Genomic DNA, 27537 nt, shown 5'->3' on the forward strand with positions numbered 1-27537 from the left:
GCTTGTCCACCACAAACGTATAAGTTGAGTAATAAACCTGTTCCAAGTAGACTGAAATATTGTTAATATACGTATTCAAAGATAATCTAGTTAAGGTGACCGTAACCTAGACTTGGAATGCTACCTTGTGCAACCTTCAGCGATAGGAGCGCCGATCGTACCTGATATCAGCCATCCAAGTTGTCCAGGGTGAGACATTGCCATCATCATGGGGCAAACGCCTTACGCCGGACTGTCCCAGATCTCTCAACATCACTTTTGGGAAACGAAATGCACCAAAACTACCGTGGCTATCTACTGGCGTCTCGGATCTCGTGCTACATACCAGTGAGCCGGAGCCTCGGACCCGGTTCTCTTCAGCTGGCGCGGGATAAAAGTGTTTGTCAACGAGGTTTGTCATAGGTCAATGCTAGGGTGGTAAACGAGATTTGAGGTAGCAGTAGCTAAGCCAAGTACTTTGCCACTCTGTTCCCGGAAGGGGGATCGGGCAGATGCGATGTCGTTTTATTGGACAGGGATGCCGCACAGGGATGGATATGAGTCCAAGCTCTTCTTGTTCACATCTTGATTCCGAGGCTAGAAGATCAGATTCCATTTGGAACAGATTGAGCGAAAGGATAGGACAGATGAGCTTCCATTGTGCGGGCATATTCTCCGGCACAAATCTTGTTATAGTTATGACAGCCATTGAGAGGCGCAATTCAAGCAATGGAATGGACACTGTCTGTGGGACTTGACCCATCTATCAGCACGAACTGGGGAGCTCAGCACATGCCAGGCATTAGAGCCGACTAGCTAGCTCAGCTCATTAGAAAGTGCGCCACTAGTCTCGAGGTTTTTATGGTGTGTAACCAACAATGCGTCTGTAGTTGGCGAAGACTAGCTGCAGTCTACTCATAGTCTGCTACTTGAATTGCCACGGAGTTAGTGCCGAGCGTCAGAAGGGAGACAAGGGATATCACCACACGTCTTTTAACTCCTGCCTGAAATTTGGCACTACTGGTGCAAGATGTCCGTGCAAATTTAGAAGCAGTCATTGACTTAAGAAAGTAATATCACGGCGTCGCATTAAACGGTCTAGATGAGCCATGGCCGATAGAATTGAGGCGTGGTGAATGCGGGCGTACTGGGGCATTGTGGTGAGGTGAAGAGGACTCGAAAATGAGACTAAGTGGTGCGGGGTAGAGGAGGGTGGGCCTCCGCTTAGCGTCCGGAGGGTAGCACTCGGTTGGCCGTTTAGTTAGTGGCCTCTCCAACAGTTCATCTTCGCTCCCTTCCACTAGGCCTCCAATGTCTCACTTTCTCCCCGCGGACCCTGACCTTCCGATGCGCTACTCTGCTCTTCTCCCTGTGCAGTTGGCGACCTGCATTAGCTAACTTCCACACACGAACAAATGAGAATCCGGGGGCGGGCCGGGTGTAGAGCCCATCGTGGCGCCACCACGCTCTGGTCCTCCTACCAGCGAAGTCAAATTGATTGCTTCTCGCGATGATTACTTTGTTGCGCTGGTCAGGTGCTACCTACTACTACCTTCTCTCCGATTCTATCTAAAACTATCGCTGTATTGCAACAGAGTGCCAGCAATGGCAATAATCGGGTCAAGATGTGCCAGGAAACCAGGGACTGGGAACCCTCAAGGTTCCGGCCACGCTAAAAGGGGAAAATGAGCATCGGCCCTGCAATCAAACGCGTTGGCCCAGAACAATCAATCCCGTGACGATCACCATAGCACTTCTCAGGAACGAGCCAATTCTTGTATCATGGACCAGGCTCGACGTCTCGGTTCGAGGACGCTAATTAGGTCGACCCCAGAATTGCAGGGAAACTTTCCCCTGGCCCACATTCTCGCCTCGGCCGTAGTTCCCTTCCATGTGAGCTCTAACCTGTCCATGGTGTATATAAAGACGCTCACCCACGGTCACTAAGTAGGAATACAGCAGAGCCAATCTCAGCCTCAAGCACTCGTTCAGTTCTCCAGCTTTGTTTTTAATAACATACCTACTACTCTTAATATCTATTCAACTACCGTCGTTATCACCGTCAAGATGAAGTTCACCGCTGCCTTGTTCACTCTGTTGGCCACCAGTGTCATGGCCAACCCCACCAAGGTTGCTCGCGAGCCTACCCTCGTCGAGCGTGACGCTGCCTCCATCACGAGCGTCCTCTCCGACATTAACACCCAGGTTCAGGCTCTTGATTCGGCCATCAACTCTTACTCTGGAGGCGACCCCTCCAAGGTTGAGTCCGCCTCTTCCTCTTTGGTCTCGGAGATCAACTCTGGTGTCTCCACTGTCAACGGAGGCTCTGAGCTCAGCGCCACTGATGCTCTCACTATCACTGGCCCCGTTCAGGACCTCACCAAGGAGGTGCAGACCACCATTGATGATCTGATTTCGAAGAAATCCGACTTCGTGTCTGCCGGCGCCGGTGCCACTGTCTACTCCCAGCTGCAGAAGCAGTATACTGCTTCCAAGAACCTGGCCGATGCCATCACCTCCAAGGTCCCGTCCTCTCTGTCTAGCATTGCCAGCTCCTTGTCTTCCGGTATCACCGACGCCATTCAGAAGGGTGTCGATGCCTACAAGGACGTGGCTACCTCTTCCGCTAGCTCCTCCTCTGAGGCCTCCAGTGCTACCTCCGCTGCCTCTACTACCGATGCCACTACCGATGCCACTACTGCCGCCACCACTGCTGCCTCCACCACTGAGAGCTCTGCTGCTTCCACCAGCTCCAGCCCCGTCATCCCCAGCTCTCCCAACAGCTCTGCTTCTGCTTCCGCCACTCCCAGCAGCTCTGCCTCCGCTTCTGCCTCTGCCTCTCCCTCCCTTTACACCGGTGCTGCCAGCGTGGAGCGCTTCAGCTACACCCTGGGTGGTGCTGCTGTTGCTGCTGCCATTGCCATCGCTGTCTAAGTGGGAGACTTTTTGATGGACTGAGTGAGTCCTGCGACGAATGAATGAGGTGAACGGTTAAGGTCCACAACACTCCCTTTACTGCTTCAACAAGGCAATGGACTTGCCGAATGTATATCTTACTACTGCCTTTGAGGCTTAGAACCTGTACCAGATCTGAGGCCTGAATATTGTTGTTGTTTTGTTTCTTGTTATTTGTTGCTATAGCTATAATACAGTGTATTCTGGCGACGCTTGTGTCTAAAAGCAGTAATATTAATCCAGAGTAGCATTCAGGATCAAGTCCATTCTCTACTACTTCCTGTGTAATGGCTCAATGAACATTTGTTTTCCTGTCCTCATAATACTGTCATAGCCCGAAGGATCGATGTTCGGGTCTGCAGGCATCCGAATCAGAAAGCCGGTCAACGCATCGCCCTTACAGGATCACATGTAACATCGTTGATCAGTCACCGTTGCTCCCTAACCGCGATCTAACGCAGGAGACCAGGAAAAGTCCCGCGAATGCAGCCTGTTCGCAACACATTCCCGTTATAGGCATCGCGGTTAGTTATGCCTACTGCATTGTAACAGTGCTCGGAAACTTAATTTCCGGGCTAGTAGCGAACCCTTAGTAGGCTCAACTAGCTGAAGACCTCCTGCACGCACCTATCCTATTACGTTATGCTAAAGTCTAGTCCGTGCAACAGGAGTTGGGTTTGTGACTTGCGTGTAGACGCATGGCAACTGTGATAAGAGTGAAAGGGTAAACCACCTCGGCATATTGGTAGATTGACTTTGATATGCAAATTGCTAGTTTCTGGTTTCGGAATGTGCTTTAAAAATGAATGTAGTCGATCGCATCCAAGCTGATGATCATTCATGTGCCATATTCTTTTGTAAGTTTTTAGTCCTAATGTAAATATATATATTTTCTTTTTCGGCCCTTTAACTGTGATTAGTACTTAGTGAGTTACGATTCTGCCGTCTAAAATGTTTATGCTTCGGCTCTACAGTGTAGTACGTGTAGCTCAAAATTATCAGGGAGCTCGAAAGCAACATACATAGTACCTTTAAGGTACTCTAACACCACGCAGAAGCTTTGGCAAGGCGTTGCAGAGAGGTACTAGTATAGCTATGATGGGTCTCAGCTCGGCACGCCATAGCCATCATACCAAATTCAGTCTAGACGTTCCGCATTATCCGTCGTGTTTTCCACCAGACTTCTTTCGGTTAGCATGTCCGCTTGGATGCCCAGTTATCACCCACTCACATCGGCCTTTTGATGTCGGAGTCCGCACGGAGTGAGGGCACACCAGCAGTACCTTTGGCCACTAAACAACCTAATGGAAGCGCTCTCCTTTTCCCCACTTCAGTTCATTCGATATCGGGACACATGTCCGCAGAAGCAAAAAGCGCCAGGATTTATCCACACTAGACATGTTCCGACCACCGACTGGCTAACCTGAAGGACGGCGCTTAGCAAAGCGTGACCATGCCTCAATAGAAGAAGGGCGCTTATCCTTAACACACGGCCCCGTGATAAGGCTAGCGGTTATATTAACCTGAGAACAACCTCGATTTCAGGCAGCAACATCACCCCACAGACTCTCCCCTTCTCATTCCGCGTTCTCCTTGATTGAACATCATGGCTCGAAAATTCCCCGTTGACTCTGCTGGCCCAGATATCGTCCGCGACTACATCATTCAAACCCTCATCAGAAAGCATGAAGCCACGCCAGAATACGCAGAGAAACTGGCTACTTGCTGGCAGTTAGGCCGAGTCCGGGAGCTTCGCTCCGCAACGCTGAAGCACCTGCAAGACGACTTTGGTAATGATGTTGGCTTGTGTATCTATCGCGCCATTCGAGAGGATATGCTTGAAGACTGGCAGGAAACGACGGCAGCAGCAGTGACTATTTGTTCGTTGCGCCTCGCTCATCCATTACTGTGGTCATTGAAATTAACAGTGTTTCGTTCAGGGTCCGTGTCTACCGCGACGATGATTCATCTGGTGGTTGTTGGGCTGTTCATCCTACCTGAATTGGGACTCATGCAACCTTGTGGTATGTTATCTTTCTGATCAAAAATATTCAGATGGCCCACAGAGCTAACTGTCATTCCTGCTCGTAGAACGTATCCGCGTGGCAAAGTCGCCTGCGTCGTGGCTGTTGTTTGGCTTCGCCTATCTCAACTATCACTATCAGAGACAGGATATTGAAGAGCCGGGCCATATATCACTCGCAGGTCCTATAGGGCTCTTGAGTATAAGCGTGGGCTTGTATCTGTTTTCCGTGTAGAGTATATGCCTTGCAGTTATTTAGTTTATAGTGACCGCCTCAAGGATGTTGAGGAGACCAATGGGGATCCTAGGTGACAATATGCGGTGGCGCGCAATGCATTTTCGAAGAGCAATGTTTAGCATCGCTGTCTCTAACATACCCACGCACCAGCATTTAATATAGTGCATTCGAGATACCACAGCCGGAATGATACTGCATACCTTGACATGGTGCCTTGATATGAAGAATTGTTTGTTGATTTCGGTCCTGTCACTTCAAGGCAAAAATACTACGGAAAGGAGAATGACCTACCGTGCTATTCTGAGCTCTCAGTTATCTCTGGCTTTGGGCCCCAAGCACCTCACTCCGGATTGTCACGCCGCTTAATGAAGAAGCAGGTCTTGTTCTGCCGCTCATACGTCTCACCCCAAATATATGAGTCTTTCGCATGGCTTTGACTTATGAAGCCTTATCAGCAACATTGTCAATCTCCAGTTCACAATCCTATTAGCATGACTTGCTGTAGTCGTCATGTAGGTATTCAATTTCTTCTGGGCGTTAAAGTGAAAGTGCCATCAAGGTGGATGACGACCTATTAAACCCCAGGTATATTGCTCCTTATTGGCTGGTAAGTTTGTACTCCAGAATCTGAAAACGGGAAATAGCTATTGAATCATATTTTGAACTACAGAAAAGGATTACGTGCATCTTCTCCCCACGGACCAATACCTGGGCCTTTGAACAATTTCCCTCCCTTCCAGACGTGGGTAACCGCCTTCGGCTCTTGGAAGACTTTGATGTCCTCCAATGGATTCTCCTCCAACGCAATCACATCTGCCTCATACCCCTCGCGAAGCTGACCCGTCAAGGGTGCTTGTGGACCAACCGACAGGGGAGCGTTCGCAGTTGCGGCTTTGATGGCCTCCAACGGCGTCATACCTCCTCTCTCGACGGCAAACTGCAACTCAAGTGCGGTAGGACCACCGGGGGCGGTATCCGTTCCCAACGCAATGGTAACACCCGCCTTAATAGCTCCCTGATAGGCTTTCAAATGCGAATCGGCAAGGGCCTGCAACTTGGCCCACGACTCTTTCACCAATCCCTCTCCATTACTAGCCAGAAAGATTTCAATAACCGAGCGCGTGGCCACATACAAAATTCCCTTCTCTTTCATGAGCTCCCAGACCTCCTCGTCAGCATAAGACACATGCTCCAAACTCTTGCAGCCTGCTTTGATAGCAGCCATAATCCCCGCCTTGCCATGCACATGTGCAGAAACGATCCGGTTCTGTCGAGCGGCCTCTTCCACTATCACCTTCAGTTCTTCTGGAGAGAACTGTGCAAAGTTGGGATTATCGTCTCGCGACATGACACCCCCAGAGGCCATCACTTTGATAACCTTTGCACCGCGACGGATCTGCAACCTCACTGCTCGTCGGACCTCCTCTACGCCATCGGCGATACATAGCGGCCCTGCGCCCCAGTACCCAGGGCGTGGGTTCATTACGCCATAACTCCCCAGTACTTCGCCTGCCGGAAGAGCAAAGATATCGCCGTGTCCAGCTGTCTGACTGAGTGCAGCACCAGACGAGTACACGTTTGGACCAACGATCGTGCCGTCATTGATCGCCTTTGCGACCTCGCACCCGTATCCAGCTAGGTCGCGGTAGGATGTATACCCATTCTGCAATGCTTCCCAGCAACCACGGGCTAGTCGAGCACCTGATGATGCTGGATGAGTGGCCAGACCAGATGTATAATCGTTGTAATAATCGTCATCCCCGCCAAAATGCATGTGGCAATCCCACAAGCCAGGCATGAGCACGGGGACACGATGAGTAGACTGCGTGGACCGGAGGTATTTCTTAGGGATGTCGGCTTCGGATCCAACGAACGCGATGATCTTATCGCTGATGACTAGGGCAGCATTGCGCAGAGGTTCTCCGTCGCCAGGGATTAATAGTCCGGCATATATTATAGTGACCTTGGCCTCGTCTGGTGATGCGATCACGAGAGGTCTTCTTTGAAGATTCATTGAAACAGGATTAGGACGGACGCAGTATGTTGTGACCATTGGCGACATGGGCGATTGCACCATAGGTGTAGCTGAAGCAATTCGGCGGACCATGATGATGAATGTAACAAGGGCCTTCGTCAATAGGAGCAGAAAAACTGGGGAAGCTGCCAAATATCAACCCCAGAGGGGTTGGGACAAATGGCCTGTCAGCAGGTGTTTGTCATATCCCGGAGTCCGTCGGGGCCATCACAATCCTGCCTTTGCTATCGTTATCAGTTGATAGTATGTGAGATTTTAGCCGGTAAGCTAGACCAACTCGGGTGTCGAGGCCTAAGCCACATTATCCCGCCTGAGACGGCGTAAGGTTTAATCCCTATTCTCTTCGCTATGCAGAGCTGAGTGTGATTAGCGCTCGGTTGCCATTAAGCGCCTGTGGTGCTGAGTAGCTGACTCATGATTCTCCCTATGTGGTGACGAGTCGAATCGGCTGATGAGGCTTGCAATGGCCTGAAAACAGTCGTGAACAAGCAGGCGTTCGATCTGCTCAACTGCTAGGCCTTTCTACCGCGTGCTTCATTCGGGGTTTCTTCTATAACAAGCTACCTTGCTTGGGTAATATCCTGTCTGTCGGAGCTAAATGTATCGGATGCTCTGACGCCCACCAACCATCTAGGCACTTCTAGCCATCGCATTATCTGCGCATGATGAAGCGGTGTACGTCACGTAAGCCAACACACATACAGAATCATTATAACAAACACTGACCATGGTACTAGTAGGATCGGTGTCGCTTGTGATGCGGCTATACATACCAATTGTATACAATAGGAATGTCCTTCCTCAATAGTGGAAATAGCTGTTACCGCTCAATTGTTCTCGAGCATCGATGCTGCATCGAACTGTGACAGTGAGCTTTTTCCAGAGGAGCTGGAAAGGTCACTGAATGTGCCTGACCTTCCAGGAATGGCAGGTCTCGGAATGAGATTGAGCTTTTCCTCGCACAAGCATCGAGTAAAATTTCGAATGTTTCCCTTCTGACAATTTTCTCCTATGGCTCACTTGAACAGTGGCGAGGGACTGTCGTCGCTTAGTATGCGATTGAGGTGCATTTTCAGTGATATTACCCACAATTCCGTCGGGTCGGACATCACAAGAAAAATGAAAAGATCATCCGCTGTTTGTTTGGCCCCTGGAAATGATTCCCGCTGTTCCATTGTTTTGGGGGTGTCTCTTCAGCCTGCCTTCCGCCTCCGGCCTCCAACTTTATTTGTCTCAGCCATCATGCGAACCACGCGGATGGGAATGCGGTCATGGAGTCTTAAACGTGTTCACAGCTTCCAACTACCAGGTCAACCTGCATAAAACCTTATAATTTAACTCACAGAATCATCCAAGCTAACTAGCATTGCACGAACAAATCTGTGGCAAGGTTTTGGCGCCACGAACGGATCGATCGATCTCACTCTCCTGATCGACAAGGAACGGTGGATCCGAAGCCGATCATTGCTCTCCTCGTAAGTTTATTGTTCTGAGGGAGCGCACTATGCTAAATAGCAGAAGCAAATCCCACGCAAGGAATTGTCATTTCCCACCGCGTACTTAAGACGGAGCAGGCCCCTCTTCCCGACAGACTCGCGTGTCACACAACCTGAACGGTCCAATCGAAAGATGCGACTCTCTCCAATCTACGTGCTATCATGGGCTCTTCAGGCCTCAGCTACCATTCTGCAGAATGGTCAGGTCCGAGAAGACCCATACCCTGGTCAGGCTAAGGCTATTTCGTTGGATGATGGCTCTTGGCGAACATATCAGCCGGATGCGTCGGAGATCGCGTACAAGGGAAGATGGGATAGTAAATATGTTTCTTGTGAGCCATCCCGTGCTGATTACATCATTTGGGTCTTGTGTGTGGTGCTAACTGTCTGATTCTCAAGGGTGGTCGTATGTCTCAATCGGTTTCCTCTGGATGTGATGACGTCGCACTAACAGGTACAGACTTCCGGGTATCAAACTTGGGTTTACGGGCGAGCAGGTATGATAGCGCTGGTCATATGAGATACTGGGACGCCGTCAACTGACATGGCATAGCTTGCTGTAAGCTTCGGCCCACAGACGAGTGAAGGCGTCCTTTTGGCTTATCGGTAAGGCTTTCAAGCAGGTATACCAGCTCCCCTTTCTGACTTTATAGAATCGATGGTCTGGACTGGCAATTTTCCAATGTGACTGCGAACTCAACATATCAATTTGCTGGGTCGTGGACCCCGGGGTTGGATTTGTCCAAGAACAACACATTTGAAATGAGAGGCAAGTGCAGTTCTTTATCAATTGAAACTCATACTGACAGTTATCTAGTCACAAACTGGGGCTATGGATAAGTTCATCGATCCATCATCGAGGTGTCTACTGACCTTTCGCACAGTTCAATTGGCTGGTGTCTCGGTCGCTTCGGATTCGCAGCTTGTCACGGTCCCTCAATACAACAAGACTGTGGAAATCATCGGTGATTCGTACGTTCCTTTCTCTCCTCACCAGTCCCACAACTAACAACTTTAGCTTCGCATCGGGACAATATGGTACTTACGAAGGACTTTCCTCATGGGCATACAACTACGCCGCCGGGTTAGGCGACGTCGAATACTCGATCACCGTATGTTTCTGTTGTACTTTGCATTCGCCATCTAACCATGACAGGCATACCCCGGTATCTGCTTGACGGATGAACAATGCTACGCGGACAAGGCGCGCGGGATGGTCAGTTTTCCCTAGATCGCGCAGACGCAAGCATCTAACTTGCTCAGACACACCAATGGTTCTACGCCTCCGATGCAGGTGTGCGTGCGAATGCCACCTACGGAAACCAACCCGAGAAGTGGGATTTCAGTGCCCATCGAGCGGCAGATCTCGTCATCATTGACCTGGGTACCAACGACCACCGAGCCGTAAATGACATTCCCGGCTCGACCTTCTATGACAGCTACGTCGAGCTCGTGACCAGCGTGCATGAAACATGGCCAGACGCGCAGATAGTTATCATGGTATGTACCCCCTTCCTCCTCCCCCCCCAAGCCGAGCGAGAGACAATTGCTGAGACCTTATTCAGTCCCTTTGGGGCAACTTCACCCGCTCAGGCGACACCTACGTCCAATCCCCCTTCTACGTCTCTGAGATCCAGCGCGTGGCCGAGCATTTCCAGGACGACGGATTCGTGTATTACTTCGACACCAAGGGCGTCCTCCAGCACAACGACATCGACCCTCAAGAGCACCCGACCGACGTCGGCCACATCAAAGTCGCCAGCCACTTGATGCAATGGACCAAGCTCAAACTCGGATGGGAATTTGGAGCCACAGGACCCGAAGTCCAGCACGACACGCTGTACTGGAACAACGAGGATAGTTATCGGCGATCCTTCACCGGCAGCTACTGAACTACGCGTCTGCATCCATCATATACATAATGATATACAATAGACAGATCAATATTACTAGAATGTGGGATAGCGACTACATGCTGAGACACAGCAAGAAGAATCCTCCTCGCTCTGGGTTTGCAACAACATGAGTGAATCGCATGTCCGCTTGTTTTCGGTATTAAGAGGCATACAGCAGACGACACTCGCTCAAGGATGATTAGGGCCTCAGAGGGACTTGTCGTGGCTGGGGTTTAATACCACTTTTTGCTTGCATGGAGAAATCACTTCGTGCATACATTAAGCAAGAAGATGATAACCCCAGAGTTTGGTAATTGTTAATGTTGTCGTAAATTTGAGGTTGTCGAGAGTTGCGCGCCTGCATACATTATAGCAGACGACGAACGGTGCGACAAGCAGCGACGATACATCAAAGGGAAGAAAGGAAGGGAGGGGGGGGTGAGAGTTTATATCTAACCGCTTGTGGGTAGACTAAACCGATTTCAGTTAGTATAGGTTACAACCGAAGAATGGGCTTGGCGGGAGGCTGGGGGGTGTGATTGGTTGGTTGGTTGAGGTTGCCAGTGGGAGAGATGCTACATGCACTACGGAGTCGTACCTGTATGAGATGGAATCGTCATTGATAGTTGTAAAGTATAGTGCCTATTTACAGTTTAATATCACGGTTAGGTAGAAATATATGCATATATATGATTATAGCAGTCTCGACCCCTCCACGGCCCTCGCATACCGATCACATGTCGCCGAGAAGAACATGTTTCCTGCTACAGCGATGATCATTGCTCGCACGTGTTTCAGTTGCACCTCGTTCACATTCGTACTGCTACTCGTGAGCAGCCGAGTATACTCCTCATCCATCTGTCTCTCTAAATCCCGCAGCATAAATCGGATCATCATCTTCGCTGAGGAGTCAGAAACGCCCATGAGATCCTGCACGACTCGGACTGCATTGAGACCTGCATCTCCGCTGGCTACTTCCTTGGCGTAGGAGTACAAGTCGTTTGAAAGGAGCAAATGCTTCGCGCAGAGGGACTTCAAGTAGCTGACGCTTCGAAGATCTGTCGGCGAGGAAGATGAACAAGGAGTAGTGATAGAGAACTCCACGCAACGGAGAATAAGCGTCGCTCCGAAATCCTCTAATCCGTGGGCGATATACTCATCCAGCGAATTGAAACGTGTTGGACCCTGCTGGTGATTCCGGGACGTAGAGCCCCATGATAGGATATCTTCGACCAGAATAGCCCCATTTATGGGGTCTGCAGCGAGGATCTCCTCTGAGAGGATGTCGAATGCTTTGTGAGGTGTTGGGCTATTCCTTTCGATAGGTATCAAGACATCGTTATCGCTGACGTTCCCCGCATCCACTGCGTCGTCGTGCAAGAAGGTTAGAACGAAGGTTCTGGACAGAACTTTGATTCTGGCTAGATCGCAGAGTGGGATGAGGTTGATTGCATAGGATACCACTGCTTCTGTCACGGCGGTGAGGTATTTGTCTCCTTTCGGGTTGTTATTGGATGGAAAGAGGGTTTTTAAGAGATCTCTTGCCGCGTCCTCTGCTTCGCGCCAGTATTTGGATTGGAGAGCGCATGGGAGTGAGGTTGGCCAGGGAACTTTTAGGTCTTGTGGGTTTAGGGGTATAGAATGTTGGTACTCGGAAGTTTGCGTAAGGTTTGACGAGTGTAGAAATGAGAATGCTTGGAGTGTTGAACCAGACTGGTTTGCTGGTGTGGCTGGGTCAAATGCGTAAGAGATGGGACGCGGATAGTAAATTGGGGTGTAGTCGCCCAGTCGGAGCGTTTGGGTGAGTCTGCGACATTGTGGTGTGTTCAATGAGAGTATCCGTGGGAGGGAGACTGGTCTCAATAGCCGAGGATGGCAGAGGAATGCACGACTCGTGGACGATATGGACATGATTGATGCCTGTTGGTGTTCAGAGATGTTGCGTTGCAAGGGGGATCGGCGGGGGCACGCGTGGAGGCGTGAAACCGCGGGGCGCTCGCTATTCCTCACAACCCGGCAATGAACGGCACGTATCCGTATACATTAGAAAAGACTGTTTCGATTCATTTCAGGTTTCTATTCCTGAAGAGGGTCGACCCGACGTAAGAGTTGACGTGCGCCCGTTCAGATTTTTCCATTTATCAAAGTTTTCACATCGTCACTTACTCGGCGAAAAGAGGCTTTAAATGGGAACTAGAGAGAGAACCAGAGTACGAGATTTTACTATATCTTAACTTATATCATGGACAGTACAGTGATGGGTAAGAAATCGTTTAAAATAGCAAAAGTTGTGGGGTTCAATTGAGTGTCCCTGGATGTGCCGGGGATTGTCTCCACCAACTGCAGATCGCAGCGTATTCGTTTTCAATTTTCCATAAAGGATATCCATGACCAAGGTACCGTCGTCAAGCATCACAGTTGCCTGGAAATTCATTCGTAATTGCGTTCTATCAAATAATATTTAAGATCCTGCATTCGTCCGGATAATCCAGAATGAATCAACAAAGCCCTTACTATCGTGACAATGATGCTCCCAAAGCTCCTGTCACTCATCGCCCTCCCAGCATTGGCTGCGGCCAACTGCAAAACCGCCCCTGGTGATGCAGCTTGGCCTTTAACCGAGGAGTGGTCGGCTCTGAACCAATCTATTGACGGGTCCCTCATTCGAACTGCTCCTGCTGCCTCTTCTTGTTATGCAGGAAATCCACTGAATTCGCCATACAACTGCTCCTCGGTGAAGGATCACTGGTCCTACGCAGCCTACCATGCCGCATGGCCTGAAAGCAACGACTACTCCATCTACAACAACAATTCTTGCGTACCCCCAGGTGTCTCTGGGTACACCAAAGACAAGGGATGCAGTATAGGCGGAATGCCCCAATACATCGTCAATGCCACTACCGAAGAGCAAGTCGCAACGGCCATGTCATGGGCATCGCAGAGGAACATCCGCGTCGTCGTGAAGTCTACAGGCCACGATCTTAACGGTCGGTATGTATCTTACCATTTCTTTATTACCTCAACGATACCAAACCAATCTAACATATCCTCTGCTCAAGATCAACCGGCGCATACTCGCTCTCAATTTGGACGCACAACTTCAAACGCATCCACCACAACCCAACCTGGCATCTCCCCGGCACCAACAAAACCGCAGACGTGCTGATCTGCGGCGGTGGTAACAATTGGGGCACAGTATATACTACAGCTGTAACCCAATTTAACCGAACAGTAGTAGGCGGCGAAGACGCCACAGTAGGCCTAGGAGACCTGATCCAAAACGGCGGCCACGGCCTCCTATCCAGCCACTACGGCCTCGCCTCCGACAACGTCTACCAAGTCACAGTCGTCACACCCGAAGGCCACATCCTCACCGCGAACGACGCCCAAAACCAAGACCTCTTCTGGGCGGTCCGAGGCGCTGGAGGAGGCCAATTCGGTGTGGTGACCGAGTTCATCCTCCAAACGCATCCCATCCCAGACAACGTCGTAACCGGCGGCCTAACCTTCTACGCATCCAGCAAATCCAATGCCTCGGAACTAGCCTCCTGGACAGCCTTCGCCAAAACAGCAGCCCAGGTCCCCGACCTCATGGACTCCGGCATCACAGGAACCATCATGGCCGCGACCGGCGAATCAGCAAGCACATACACAGGCCTCGACGAAGTCCTCCCCGGCCCAGCAGTGATCATCAGCCTAATCGCCTACAACTCAACCGTCCAAGCCATGAACGCCACTCTCCACAACCTATCCACCCAAATCACTACTCACACTACCCAAATAAACACCACACTCACACCACCAACCTCGTACTCTTACTGGTCCTACATCAAACCCAACTTCCTCGCCAGCCAATCCGCCGGCGCATCCAGCCTCTTCACAAGCCGCCTCCTCGGCAATTACGAGCTCTCGTCCCTCCCACAGCCGGACCTCATCCACTACCTGCAGCAAATCTCCGCCTCCCAATCCGGAGATGGCACCCTCCTCATCTTCGGCCTCCAGGGCGGCCGCGGCACCGCTAACGTGCCTGAACAACGCCGCGGAAGCGTGCTTCCATCGTGGCGCAGCGCATACGCACATGTCATGGCGTATGGCGGCTCCGTGAACGCTACAGATGATCCTGCTGCGTCGTTGGCTGATGCGGCGGAGTGGTATGAGAGTGTGCTGGAGCCGGTGTGGAGGGATTGGGCGCCCAATATGGGCGCGTACATGAACGAGGGCAATCCGTTTAGTAGTACCTGGAAGAGGGACTTCTATGGGGATGGGTATGAGAAGTTAGCGGAGGTTAAGAGGAGGTATGATCCGAATGGGAGTCTTTGGGTGTATGCTGGGGTGGGGAGTGATTTGTGGGAGTTTGATCTGAGGAGTGGGCTGCTCTGTAGGGTGTAGATGGGAGATATTTTATGAGGGGGGTGTGGATTTACGTATGGGTCCTTGTTTCCAGAATCTGCCCGATGAGACTCCTTGTAAGATGTTCTATGACACTGGGTGTGTGACGCAGCATCTTGATGCTCATCATTTATATGAAGACCCACTTAAATGTAATTATTGCGAGGTGCTTCTGGTACATAAGATGGCTTTTCAACGCCATGCATCAGACATCCGCCGAGTCGGGAGTCATTGGCGCGAGGTTCACAACGCCCGATGAATCACTTCGCTAAGATATTATGTTCTTTTCATAGTCTATATTTAATATGTATTCTACTTTATTCTGTATTGTGTATTGCAATTGAGGGCTTCATTCATTAATCTCTTCAGTCATTCAGTCACTGGCGTACATCAAATGTCAAATCTCTTTTGATAGACGTCTCTTTTGCTGTTCGAGCAGCATCAGCTGCATTTGAAGATCTTGCAGTGCATGTTCGTCATGTGACAATTTCGGAGCAGTGAGTGACCGGCCAGGCTCATCCTTGATGCTCTCTGTCTTTGGTGAGCCAGCGGCACTCTGTTCATCGCTGACAGTCGAAGAGCGCGGACCCTGACAGTGGCGAGTGACACAATCGTAGAACTCCCGCCACGAGCGAACGGATGTATCGCAAATTAGACAGAAACGAGGATGAGGCTCTTCTTGTCGGGATTGGTATATTTCCTGTTTGCTTGCCCACCTTCCATGTTTCGTGGTATAATGATGCCGAACGTAGTCAAATCTACTGGCAATCGGGTTGCGTGCAATAGCATCAGGGCAATGAGGGTCAGTGCAATAAAAATGATACTGAACGGCGTGAGTATATCTTATATGTTGTCGGAGCTCTCTCTCTGTATACAAGCGATCTTTCTCAGGACACAGCCGGCAATACCACTTAGAGTGGAGGGAAGGCACAGTATGAGGCGAGGCGATTTCCGGCGACAGTGGTCGTCTTTGACTGTCACCATTTGTTGTAAAAATCCCGGTACTCTCCAAGCTAGGCTCCCTAAGTGGTTGCTTCTGCTGGTCTTGACCTCGAACTTCATGGCCATCTGAACATGTGGCGCTTGGGGTGTGGGCATAGGAACCTGAGTTTCGAGGTTCGTTGTTCTCACAATCACCCTGCTTCACAGCAGCTCTACCGGTAGCACTAAGGGCGTGTGGGTGCCTATGAGGAATTTTGCTCAAAAGGAGTTCGACTACTGTCTTGTGACCGTAGTAGGATGCCCAGTCGAGTGGGGTTCGACCTGTTTGATCGATTGAGGTTACTTCAACGCCTTTCTTCAATAGGAGCTTGACCACTCTCTCGTGGCCATTCTCTGCCGCCCACGATAAAGGAGTCCGTCCAGTCTCGTCTTTGGAGTCTGGATCAGCACAGTGTACTAGCAGGATCTGTACCACTGCCTCGCAGCCGTTGTAGGCCGCCCACGAAATAGGGGTTCGACCATCCACATCCTTGGAGTCTGGATCAACACCACCTTCCAGCAACAATTGCACAATTGTTGTATGACCTTTATATGCGGCCCATGATAGAGGAGTTCGATCATCTGCGTCTCTAGAATTTAGATCTGAACCAATCTCCACTAGGAGCTTCACCACTCCCACACAACCATTCGACGCGGCTAATGATAGTGGAGTACGGCCGAAGGTATCTCTCGAGCCTAGGCCAAGACCTTTCTCCACCAGAAGTTTGACCACTCGCTCATGGTCATTGCATGCTGCCCACGCTAGTGGAGTTCGACCATCATTATCTGCTGAATCTGAATTGATACTTCTCCCCAGCAGGTGCTGAACTACTCCCACGTGCCCATTAAAGGCTGCCCATGTCAATGGGCACGACCAAATGAGTCGATAACTTCAGACTGTTTCCCCTGCTGAATCATGTACAGCACCACATTCTCTAGCCCAAAGTATGATGCAAGATGTAGTCCTGTGAACAACTTGGGAACCTGTTGGCTATAATTCCAGTGAGTTGAAAACTCTTTGCGAGCGAAAAGGCCTTGCACACAGGCATTTAGCCTGGGTGTATCTTCAAGCAGGGCCACTATCAAGCTTATTTCCATTTCTTGTGCCCGAACATGATGACCCCAGTTTCTCGCTGCATAGGAGAAAAGGGGGTAAGCGTCTAATCGCGCTTCAAAATCCATGTCTGTGGAACAAGGGCCTGTCTTGAAGGGATCAAAAGAGAGGTATGTTACACAAGCTGTCGCAATGCCGTGATGTGCGTTTGAGAACCACCTGGTCCACGTTCGTTGGAAGAACTCTTGTGCTGTATAATGTACCAAACGAATGACATCACTTTCTTCGTCAACTGTGACCAATCCTGCACAGACAGAGATGATATCATCCAGGAACGGAATGTTGTCTCTGTCGAATTCTGTCTCCGCTTCCACGGCAAGTGCATGTCGAAGCTCTAATGTATTCAGCGGCCTCATTACACAGTTGATCCACGATAGAGCATCGTATGCAAGCTTCCGGGAATCTATGTCCTGCCCTTCAATTCGCTGCATCACATCTTCGTATGCATCATTGTATGCTTCAGACCCCTTTGAAAGGCTTTTCAGAGCTTCTCTTACTCTTTTGGTGGTTTTTTTTGATTTCACTGCGTCGAAGTGAAGCTGTGCTAGCAGAAACCTAGCTAAAATGTTAGATTGTTCAGTCGTACTCAAATAGGGGAAGTTACTGACATTCCATTGACAGCTTTCGTGATTTCAGTTTGAATTTCCTCACAGTGTGAGGCCAACAGCCTCGATTCACATTGCAATATCCTACTCCTTAAATATTTCTGAACATCTTGATCATGTGCGCGGATTTCCAGTGTCATGCATTTCTTGAATTTCTCAGTGATCTGCGGAATGAATCTTGAAGTGGCAAGGATATTTCCACCGCACGTTGCCTGGAAATTCAGAGTCTCCGTGATTAACCTCGTTCGACAGTCATTAGATGTCTGACATTCATCGAGCGCATCGATAATAATAAAGACTCTCGAGTACATAGCACCCACGGATCGGAGTGTCGTTGAAATTTCGTCGAATTCTGGTCGGGTCCGTCTATGTCTATGACGGTCATAGAGGCTGCGCACAATGTCTGGGAGGGAAGGCCGGCATTGGCTTAATTGCTTTAGGAGACTTGTTATTAAGTCTTCCGCGCTTTGCTCGTTTTGCCGGCGGAAGTCACAGTAGACATACGCAATTCCAACGGATTTGTCATTTAGATATCGGGCAGTAATGTCATCAATGACTGCTGCCGTCAGGATTGTTTTTCCTGCGCCGGGAATACCGGGACAGAATAACGTCTGCTTGTTTGAGCTTATCCATGTCTGGTATATTGTAGAGTCTAAGAACCACTGCGCAGTTCCTGACTGTCGTCTCTTCAAGAAGTCGCTGTGTTGAGGACCGTAGTCGATCGGTGTAAGCTATTCAAGGACTTCGAGCTCTTCTTTTCTATCGAATTTCGACTTCATTGTCTCAACGTTGGTCTCTGTTCTCGATACAGACTCCAAGACTATGGGGCCTATTAGAAAACAGCTTTGAACGTGACAAGTGGTCGTGGGATAACTAACCGTCGTCAAGCATGTCTTTCACTGGGCGCTCCCCATCAACATCACTTGACTGGACATACTCAAGAAGCTCCTTTGCATACGCCGCTGCAACAGCTGCAGCGTACTCTTGCCAAGCTTTAGTCTTTTGTGAGTCCGCATAATCGCAAATGCCCCGGATCACAACACATGGAAAGTTGTTCATCAACCCAGCTGCTTCCATTTCAACACACAACACATTCCCGCCGAGGCTCTTGTTTAGACTATCACGGAAATGGGCGTCCTTGATAACCTGGTTACCGGAAGCTATTAAACCGTAGTGCACATGTCCTTCTCCGTGTTGGCTTTCTCTGGCGCAATTGTCGGAATCGAACAAAGGATCCACCAGAGAATCACATCTGGTATACTTTGGCATCAATTTGGGCCATCTCTGCCCCATGTCATCCAAATACTGATATATTTTGGGTCCGCTCATCTCATGCATCGTTTCTAGCTTCGTCAATGCCGTCAGCAGTGCCGTCGGGGGGTTATTCAGTACGCCGGTTCTTCTGAAGCCACCCTCTGCTTCTGCCTTGCCCAGATCCCACTGGACCACCCCTGAACACTGATCAACGGGCGTGCCGACCACGACGTCCCCGAGTCTGACTTTTGGTGGAATGCCGCCGCCGATACCAACCAGAAGGCCAACCTTAATGGATGGAAAGGTGCTTACCATCCGAGTTGCAACCGCCGATGCTGAGTTCGTGCCGTACTGGCCTTTCGGTAAGCAGGCAATGACGATGTTGTGCCTCCCAATGCAGCCCAGGGTGTAAGTATTAGGGTCGCTTGGTGGCTTTGGCAGATGTGGATGAATTTTATCTAGCATTGCTGTCGCAGCCGTCTGCTCCTTTGGCAGCGCACATATCCACCCCACTGTGTAACTGTTGTGCTCTAGTTTTGTTGCACGAGGATTGTCGTCGACACTGGAGGTCAGTGCCTTGTTGGTAGCAAGTTTGTTGTCACCACTAAAGCCATCCTGCCTCGACGACATATTGGGGTCTCTCTGTGAGTTCGCCGAGACAAGGGACCACTCGTGCCTTGAAGCGTGTTCTGACCTGGACCCGGGGAGCTCATGCGGTATTCAGGTTGACATCGCCACGTTTCGATGCACAAAAATAGATAAACAGGATATACCGTATAGTGACGAGTAGCGAATTTTCCATTAGGAAAATGGTATGGACGGCGAGACCTGGAGTAAGATAAGGGGAAAGCGACCGCTTCTTGTTGCGGTGGGGTAGGGTGGCGCAGCTCAGCCGCACACGACTAACAAGGCTCCCACAGGTTTACTTTGGCATCATTGGAAATGAATGCCACTTCTTCAAATTATATCCAGCCGCCGCCAGTGATGCTGCAGGGAGTATATTGGGATATCCATCTCATGCTGACTTGGTGGTACTAAGTGCATGGAAACCTACAAACGGGATGCCTCCTCCAATACCAATTATCAACCCAATCCTTGGCAATTTTCTAGATGGATAAGATGGTTTGCAACTGTGCTCACTGAAACAGCCCCGTTCTGCTCCCCAGACGGGCAAAATTACTCCGCGCTCACAGGCCCATGAAAGCACCATTATGCGTGAGTTTGCCCAGGTATCGCAAGAAGTCTTCTCGAAGTACGAGACTAGAATATAGTGGACATCTTAGCTTTGGCATATTGTCTGCTTTGGTCCTAGTCTAAGTATATACTATCAATAAAAACTTGAATGCCAATAAAGGTTGATGTACAGTTCTACTACTTACCCCGCAAGCAGATGGAACTTTAGGTACAGAATACATAAGATTATGAGAATACGTAAGATTGTGTAGAAGGAAGTCAAGTATACTGAGTGGGGATTATCTAGTTGGTCCCGTCGTCTGCTTTCCCCACATTTTCTCAATAAGGTTTCCTCCACTAGCAGAACTGCGGCTTGAACGGTAGTAGCTGGGTATCCTACGTCTCCTCCTCTCTTTTGTCAGATCCCCCTTTTCCACATACTTTGCATGTGAGCCTTTTCCAAAATTCCAATGACTAACAACGAAACCAGGTTTGGGGTGCTCCAAGGTCAGGAATTCTCGCCTTCCTTAACTGTTTCCGGACGCCCGCCGGGGCGTCGTGCGTGTACTGAATATCAAAGGAAGAAGACCAGGTGCGACACCAAGTATCCAGAGTACTCTTTATGCTCTAAAATTAATGGGACTCGCATCTATAGGACGAGGCATGGGACCGGAAGTGATCCCAACCCGGACCCAAATGAGGGCGCTATTACTGTAGAAGCCACATCAACCCCTTATTTTCAGCTCAGCATATTACACAGTACATGTGGGACATCACACGCCCCAGATACAACTGTATACAGCTCCGATACCTTGTTATCCTATGAATCCGGCTCTGTGGTGGAAGAACTGGCACCTTGCGTTGACTTCTAGTTAAACCAGAATCTGAGGTATAGTATCGCCGTTGTTTGGGCTCCATACCGAGCGTGCTATGAAATCCCATGCTCACGTTCTAAGTTGATGTCCTATGGATATATTACATACACAGGTCCAAGAAACACGTGCTCAGTCTATGTAGGTATATTCTCATCTCCTTCAGAGCTTACTCTTCTGCGTGGTGACAAACTACCTAATACCAGTGATAAATTAATAGTAAAACCCTAGCTAATGCGGATTAAATAGCATGCTAGATAGTTTGATTCATTTTACTAACCAGAGTGGTTATACTTGACCGTTATACCTTCACCTAAATCTTAACCGTAACCTAACAGTCAGGTTAAGATATAGAAATCCTCTTAACCGTACAGTTAAGAGTAGGTTACAGTCAAGAGATTATGTATAATTAAAAGAATAATAACTATAAATTAAGTTGAAATTTTATACAGATCTATTACAGAAATTTTATATTACTACTAATATATCTTTAATTACTATATTATCAGAACAAGATATTGATTAACTTGATTAGTAACTAATAATTTTCTTTATTTTCTAGCCAGCAGTCAGTAGCTAGCAGTCTAGTAGATTCTATACTATTAAATTTATAGAAATAATATAGAAAATATGAATATATCCAACTTAGATTACTAGAGAGAAATATATAGATTATAGGTTATTATTGAAATTATTTTTGTATTATTCTGGTCAGTATTTAGGATAACAAAGTAATTATATAATTCAAGTCTTTATTTATATCTAGATATATATAGTATTACTTGCACTCCCCCAACCCAACTAATCCTCCGGCATCTCCGCCCCCGACATCAACCGCTGCGACTCCGCCGCATCCCGAACATGCAAATCAAAGCTCAGCTCCCCGACCAAGCTCTTCACGTTCCTAGAGCAGGCAAAACCAACCATTAGCGCACATCGCCCACAAATTCATAAGCAATCAGACAGGGGGAATCAACCACATACTCAAGCAAATCATCCAACGTAAAACTCACCACCGACCTAAGAACCTCTAGACAGACAAACGCCGAGAAGGCCGGATCCTCCACATGACGAATACTCAACAACTCCTCATCAATGCGCTGCAGCTCCCTCGCAAGGGGAAATGTGTCCCCCGTCTCAAGATACGGCGGTAGGGGCTGAGAATTCAGCACCGAAGCAGACAAGTGACAGAGCAGGGAGGTGATCTTGTGGGACTTGAAGCCGCTGGATTGAAGGGCTATCGATGCGAGGCGGGAGATCCATTTATTGTTATTATTATTGTTGGTATCATCGGTTATTGCGGACAAAGCGTCCATATTCTGAGTGGTATACGCCATCAAGGCCATGCTAGTGAGCATGCGCTGGATCTGGCCAATAATCTGATCGTATGTTGCACGGGGAAATTTCCCGCCGATAGGCGGCTCAAAGGAACTGAAGTGACTGTGCATGCGGAGGCTGTTTAGGAGGAGCATTTCTTCTTTGAAGACTTTGTGGCGGGAGCGTTGGAGGGTGGCGGATGCGGAGCGGACGTCGTCTTCGGTGGTGCCGAGTTCGCCGGTGAGCCAGAGCTCGATGGTCGTGTGCATGCAGCTGTAGAATTTGGCGAGAACGAAGAGTCCACGTCCGAGGGTTTTGCGGAGGGTTGATTTGGCGGTTATTGGGTAGGGGAAAATTACCCAGAAGAAGGAGATCGCGCAGCCGGCGGCCACGGCGGCGAGTTTGTACGGGCCGAAGAGGTAGATTGGATAGTAGGGTTGGCCGTTCGAGGTTGCGACTTCGATGCCGAGTTTGCGGACCTGGTTTGGTTTGGTTAGGGATGGGTTGTTTTGAAGGGAGTTGGAAATGGAGGGGGGTTGGTTACTTGTAGTTCGTAGCCTACGATGACGTTTAGGGTGACAATGGCGATCACAGAGGCTCCGAAGTATTGTGGGACTTTTACGTAGAAGTAGTACTGTTGGAGGGGGTTAGCGGGTGGTAGGTATATAGAGAGGACGTAGGCTTACCTCGAAGACGTTGGCAAGATAGAGGAATACTATGACACCTGGGGTCTTCTGATCCACAATATACCAGACAATCAGACTCAAGACTAACGAGACGGCCGTTGCTGCGATGCGCGCAATGAAGCCGAACATTGTCTGTCCGCTGGTCGGGTTCATCCCAATCACGATGACAATCATGGCCCAGATGCATCTCTGGTGAACGAAGAAGTCCTGCGTTTTGCGCAGGTATGCCAGGATACCAACAGAAAATGCAGCTGCGGCAACACGGAAGCCAAAAATACTTTGTTCGGAACTGATAAAGTGTGACAAGTAGCGAAGCGCCAGACTGCCTTTCTCGAACCAGTTGGCCGGGGGCAGATGCTCAGGATCCGGAAAGTTGTTCGCTTCAGTCTGCCCAAAGGCAGAAGACGGATTGACATGAGATGATTGTCTGCGCTCCGGAGCAGACTTGGTGTCGTGTTCGGTTTCAAGCGATAGCCATCTACGGATGGTGCTGAGTCTGGGGAGAATCAATCGGCCCCGCTTCATAGTGCCATCCTGGATTCGGTCATCCGCAAAACGGATCAAGTCGAGGGTCGCTGTCAGTAGGTTATCCTGCAGATGTCCCATGAAGAGGATGAGAAAGAACTCTTGCCTGACATCAGGGTCAGTCGCAATGGCTGCCAGGTCCTCCTGGGAGGTGGCATTATCCGGCTTCTCTGAGACGGTGAATGCCTCAAGGGATGCGAGATTTCTTGTTAGATCCCTGCGGCGCGAGAAGTAGTTTCTCATTTCTTGTTCAAATCGCTGTGCAAATTCTGGCTCTAGAGGTGTAAGGAGTTCTCCTGTCCCTTCTTCATCTGTTTTCCCTGAGTATTGTTTCTCGATTTTCTTGCGCTTAGAAAGCCCAAGTGCCAGTAAGACATATTGTAATCCAACTGTCACCAATCTGGAAGAGTCCACTAGGCGGTCTTGAAGCGTCTGGGCTACCTTCTGCATTTCTGTCTGCTTCAGAGAATCCTCTTCGGCATCGACCGACCGCAGACTGCTGTTGCGTGTTCCTTCGTTCCTGATAATCATGTCCAGCACCTCAGGCAGCATAGCCATTCCTGAAAGGGGCAACAAAATACTCCGTAGCAGCCCGCCAATCCTGCTCAGGTCGCCTGCTGATAGTTTGCCCCATGCGATCTCGTCTTTCGAGTAGAGAAGGTCCGATTGTAGCTTCCCGTGCAACCCGTTCAACTTGGTAATTGATGCTGTCAAGCGCTTCTGCTTCGCTTCCAGATCCGAGATAGGGCTGTTTTGCATGTCTCGCATACTCCGCGCCGTGCGCGTCCTCTTCAAAAGCCCTTGATTCCCGGTCCATACCTCTGATGTTCCCTTAACAAAATCGATCTGGGACTGTAGCACGTTATCAATTTGCGCGACGTAACCCCTGATATCATCGAAGACATGTCCTCGGCTGGTAATGGGTAGTATAAGTAGAGAGACACCAGTGGCAATCGCAAATCCCAGCATAAACCCTTTTAGCAGTCTAGAAACAAACGAAAGACCCTCGGATAGTGTGGTGAACATGCCACCGCGAGTAATTGTGACAGAGGAAAAGATTGAAAAGGCTACCATAGGATCCTGCAGCTCCTGCGGGCGCCAAGCACGGACAGTATTTGCAGCCCTGTATAGGTTTAGCAAAATTAGAAATGCCATCCAATTAGGGTTGGACATACCAAATCATGAATATTAGCCATATGGCGGATACGGCACAGGCATCGCTGCTGAAGCCATTCCGGACGGCCTCGCTAGCATCCGGAGAGGTGTTATGTTGTCTCGCCCGTACGGCACAAAAGATCGCTAAACAGCAGAGGGAAGCAGATACGCATGTTGACAAGAGATCGAAGAACATGATCCGCATAAACTTGGCTCGAGGCGTAAGTGCCTGAGACAGGACCGAAATAAGTGCTGATAGATATCCGATCGTGAGGGTGATGTCCGATATAGCACTACTCTGGTAACTGTTGGATATCAGCTACTTCATATCGAAAGAATGATATGCCATATGGCCTACATCGCAATCACAATTGTCGGTGGCAAAGCGCCCTTCAGCATAATAAGGAATGACCGAGTGTCCAAGTCGAGGCGCTGTCTCCATGTCAAGGGATTCAATATGCTGTTGAAAACAACTTTAGTCTCATTCCAACTACACAAATACTGCGACAGTTGCCTACCTCAGCAACTTGACCATTCTACCCCCGCCAGCGCTCCTTGAGGAAGCCATTGTGCATTGACTGCTGTGTCCGTACAGCTGAGCGTTACGGGAAGCAGGATGCTGCGTATGCTCGCATACGGGCTGAATAGAGAGAGGTTGTAGATTATGATGAAGAATTTTCTCCTCTTCTAGTCTCCTAAGCTCGCCGAAAGATCATCGATCGAGCCGGGCTGAGTGACGGCCGCATTCGGGTCGGGTTGCCGTGCCTGGATCTCGTGACGCGTGCCGAACCAAATGCCGATAGAAGAAGGTTTCTTCTGCACGGGGCGTCCGCAGCATTATCGGCTGGGGCAATCGGCCATCAGATAGTTTTCCACTGATGTCTAGAGTTGATATGACTAGTAGACTACTAGTAGGCGTGACTGCTTTGTGGGGTTCATAAGCTGGTCAATGTGGTTGCTTGGCAGTATCGGAAGATGCCAAAATACGTAGTAGTTGAATGTTGAGATCTAGTGTTTAGACACGCAGTAATCTTGCGGATGACATAAATATAATTTGCAAGCTTATCAGAATCTAGGTCCGGGCAGTAATATAAGGTCTCTAGCATCGGTTACTGGTCTTGGCCGTGAATCCCCGACGAGCCACTGGCAGTATAAAGTAGAAGCCAGAAAGGGATCCCACGATAATGTCAGCGGCTGAAACCTTTGCCGTGAAATCCCTCCGCATCTAAGCACGTGACCCAAACACACTGTGACTGTCGCCGCAGTCTTTCATGGACGATGAATGATGATCTCGCCATGAGAGGGCTCCTATTCTACGATAAAGCCAATTCTCGATGCATAGAGCAGGTGTTCGAGTGGTTGGCTGACACTTCTCCAGCGCGACATGATGACGAGTAGACGGACACATCATGCCTCTAAAGGTACCAGCATACGCTAGGACATCACCCCGCATATGTGCTCTGGTAGTGGTTACTATTCTTTGTGCTCCTACCCACTGGCCAAGACGGTCAGATGCAATGACATCCGGACATGCATCTTCCTAATCAGATGCTGTTGCGGGGTTACGAGGCGCGCTGGGCCGTCATGATCTCATCGTTTCCATATATACTTTGTTGAGGAACAATGAAGACCAAATATGCCTGGTTCCAGTTACATGTGCCAAGCCGGAAACGCAATTAGCGACAGTGATCTGAAACTACACTGATAGGATCGAATCTGTCCGAAAGGCACCGTCAACATGAACTCAATGCGTCGATGGCAGTTCCATCGCAACGGTCACGGCACAGCCATAAGTTTTGGCTCAGCCACACTGCTGCGGAGACGGATGGGGATGACGAGTCCATGGTCTAGATCGTGAGTCAGCGGATTGTAGGGAACAGCGCTGAGTGGCCAAGGTGGACGTGTGAGAGAGATACTGAAAGTACAGTGGAATACTGAACGAGGAGAAGACAGGTCAACATTCCGGAGAGATTCTGACGCTGACGAAGGCTCATTGACCTTTTGCAGGGAAAAGCTCATGTGACGCGTTACCCAAAGCTACTACGAACAAACCACAGAGACTCCCTGTAAAGTACGGGTATGGGATACCGGAATCCGGAGAAATGCTACCGAAACGAGGCTGACTCCTGACGTAGTGCCGACCAATCAAAAACGAGCCACTAGTGGACTTCGGGGCAGGCGCAGGAATTCAGCAGTTCTGATTGGAGAGTCTACCGGGGAGATTTGGGGAAGATTTCAATTTGTTGAGAAAGACAGGTGAACTTGGCAATCACTTGCAAGCCAGCCCGTTCTGGCCTCAATTCTCGGTCGGGATTTTTTTGGAATTCACAACTTTCAGTCATGATTGTGTAGGTTTGTGTTCTGTTCTATCCGTTGCGTAACGGGGGTCTCTTCTCCCCCTTACCTCTGCAAGCCACGGCACCTGAAATAGAGTCACAGAACCGAATAATCTTGTCAGTGCCGTTGACTCCTTTCACCCTAGTTTCGCTGGCTCCACTGTTGATGTCGTAGGTGTGCATCTCATGGACGGATTCTGGAAAAGGTGAGATGGGTTGAGATTTGCCCCTATGGATCCGCGGCCCAGAGGTGGAGAACTCCATCCATTAGGGCGGCCCAAAAAGACTAGTAGCTATCTAATTGATCATGCATTCACTTTTCTGCTTTTTTTTTTGCGGACTGACAAACGGAGAAGTACCCGCCGTGTGATCGCTGACATCTCCGAGTCTGAAATTGAATTGAAAAATAGCCGATGACACCATGGAGAATTCGGTTCTCCGAGCTGAGCCCGGTCGGAGATACCAACAGGGAGGAGATGACCTCAGCGGTACCTTGGAAGTAGCTAACT

The 27537-nt window shown here is 49.5% G+C and overlaps 10 protein-coding genes across 10 annotated transcripts; 4 read left to right on the forward strand and 6 right to left on the reverse strand.

The window, feature by feature from the left end:
- Positions 1 to 2046: 2046 nt before the first annotated feature.
- On the forward strand, positions 2047 to 2913 carry BDQ94DRAFT_166411 (cell wall mannoprotein 1 family protein; the record flags this gene model as incomplete). Its single annotated transcript, XM_026770541.1, has 1 exon — positions 2047 to 2913. The coding sequence occupies one exon, from the start codon at positions 2047 to 2049 to the stop codon at positions 2911 to 2913; it is 867 nt and encodes a 288-aa protein (XP_026631234.1).
- A 1112-nt stretch (positions 2914 to 4025) lies between these two features.
- On the forward strand, positions 4026 to 5755 carry BDQ94DRAFT_135876 (uncharacterized protein). The gene is made up of 2 exons (XM_026764766.1): positions 4026 to 4958; positions 5026 to 5755. The coding sequence occupies exons 1-2, from the start codon at positions 4541 to 4543 to the stop codon at positions 5190 to 5192; spliced, it is 585 nt and encodes a 194-aa protein (XP_026631235.1). The 5' UTR covers positions 4026 to 4540; the 3' UTR covers positions 5193 to 5755.
- A 20-nt stretch (positions 5756 to 5775) lies between these two features.
- Positions 5776 to 7493, reverse strand: BDQ94DRAFT_135877 (amidohydrolase family protein). The gene has a single exon (XM_026764767.1). It carries the CDS (start codon positions 7300 to 7302, stop codon positions 5860 to 5862), a length of 1443 nt encoding a protein of 480 aa, XP_026631236.1. The 5' UTR covers positions 7303 to 7493; the 3' UTR covers positions 5776 to 5859.
- Positions 7494 to 8382: 889 nt separating this feature from the next.
- BDQ94DRAFT_135878 (SGNH/GDSL hydrolase family protein) lies at positions 8383 to 11018 on the forward strand. Its single transcript, XM_026764768.1, has 11 exons — positions 8383 to 9058; positions 9126 to 9132; positions 9187 to 9223; positions 9280 to 9332; positions 9380 to 9495; positions 9544 to 9562; positions 9609 to 9698; positions 9745 to 9838; positions 9883 to 9942; positions 9990 to 10226; positions 10292 to 11018. The coding sequence occupies exons 1-11, from the start codon at positions 8860 to 8862 to the stop codon at positions 10616 to 10618; spliced, it is 1239 nt and encodes a 412-aa protein (XP_026631237.1). The 5' UTR covers positions 8383 to 8859; the 3' UTR covers positions 10619 to 11018.
- A 62-nt stretch (positions 11019 to 11080) lies between these two features.
- BDQ94DRAFT_135879 (uncharacterized protein) lies at positions 11081 to 12548 on the reverse strand. Its single transcript, XM_026764769.1, has one exon. It carries the CDS (start codon positions 12530 to 12532, stop codon positions 11315 to 11317), a length of 1218 nt encoding a protein of 405 aa, XP_026631238.1. The 5' UTR covers positions 12533 to 12548; the 3' UTR covers positions 11081 to 11314.
- A 597-nt stretch (positions 12549 to 13145) lies between these two features.
- Positions 13146 to 15010, forward strand: BDQ94DRAFT_181527 (putative isoamyl alcohol oxidase; the record flags this gene model as incomplete). The annotated part of the gene is made up of 2 exons (XM_026773902.1): positions 13146 to 13612; positions 13681 to 15010. The coding sequence occupies 2 exons, from the start codon at positions 13146 to 13148 to the stop codon at positions 15008 to 15010; spliced, it is 1797 nt and encodes a 598-aa protein (XP_026631239.1).
- Positions 15011 to 15407: 397 nt separating this feature from the next.
- Positions 15408 to 19429, reverse strand: BDQ94DRAFT_156884 (uncharacterized protein; the record flags this gene model as incomplete). The annotated part of the gene is made up of 5 exons (XM_026768673.1): positions 15408 to 16814; positions 16883 to 17660; positions 17714 to 18441; positions 18499 to 18530; positions 18589 to 19429. The coding sequence occupies 5 exons, from the start codon at positions 19427 to 19429 to the stop codon at positions 15408 to 15410; spliced, it is 3786 nt and encodes a 1261-aa protein (XP_026631240.1).
- Positions 19430 to 21810: 2381 nt separating this feature from the next.
- On the reverse strand, positions 21811 to 25260 carry BDQ94DRAFT_156886 (uncharacterized protein; the record flags this gene model as incomplete). Its single annotated transcript, XM_026768674.1, has 7 exons — positions 21811 to 21913; positions 21994 to 22805; positions 22871 to 22960; positions 23013 to 24660; positions 24713 to 24997; positions 25051 to 25152; positions 25211 to 25260. 7 exons carry the CDS (start codon positions 25258 to 25260, stop codon positions 21811 to 21813), a joined length of 3090 nt encoding a protein of 1029 aa, XP_026631241.1.
- Positions 25261 to 25822: 562 nt separating this feature from the next.
- Positions 25823 to 26276, reverse strand: BDQ94DRAFT_135886 (uncharacterized protein). The gene has a single exon (XM_026764770.1). The coding sequence runs from the start codon at positions 26143 to 26145 to the stop codon at positions 25918 to 25920; it is 228 nt and encodes a 75-aa protein (XP_026631242.1). The 5' UTR covers positions 26146 to 26276; the 3' UTR covers positions 25823 to 25917.
- A 639-nt stretch (positions 26277 to 26915) lies between these two features.
- BDQ94DRAFT_74561 (uncharacterized protein) lies at positions 26916 to 27354 on the reverse strand. The gene has a single exon (XM_026776444.1). It carries the CDS (start codon positions 27290 to 27292, stop codon positions 27059 to 27061), a length of 234 nt encoding a protein of 77 aa, XP_026631243.1. The 5' UTR covers positions 27293 to 27354; the 3' UTR covers positions 26916 to 27058.
- Positions 27355 to 27537: the final 183 nt, after the last annotated feature.

The sequence above is a fragment of the Aspergillus welwitschiae genome (genome assembly GCF_003344945.1).
Source record: "Aspergillus welwitschiae strain CBS 139.54b unplaced genomic scaffold BDQ94scaffold_3, whole genome shotgun sequence".
NCBI classification, from domain to species: domain Eukaryota; kingdom Fungi; phylum Ascomycota; class Eurotiomycetes; order Eurotiales; family Aspergillaceae; genus Aspergillus; species Aspergillus welwitschiae.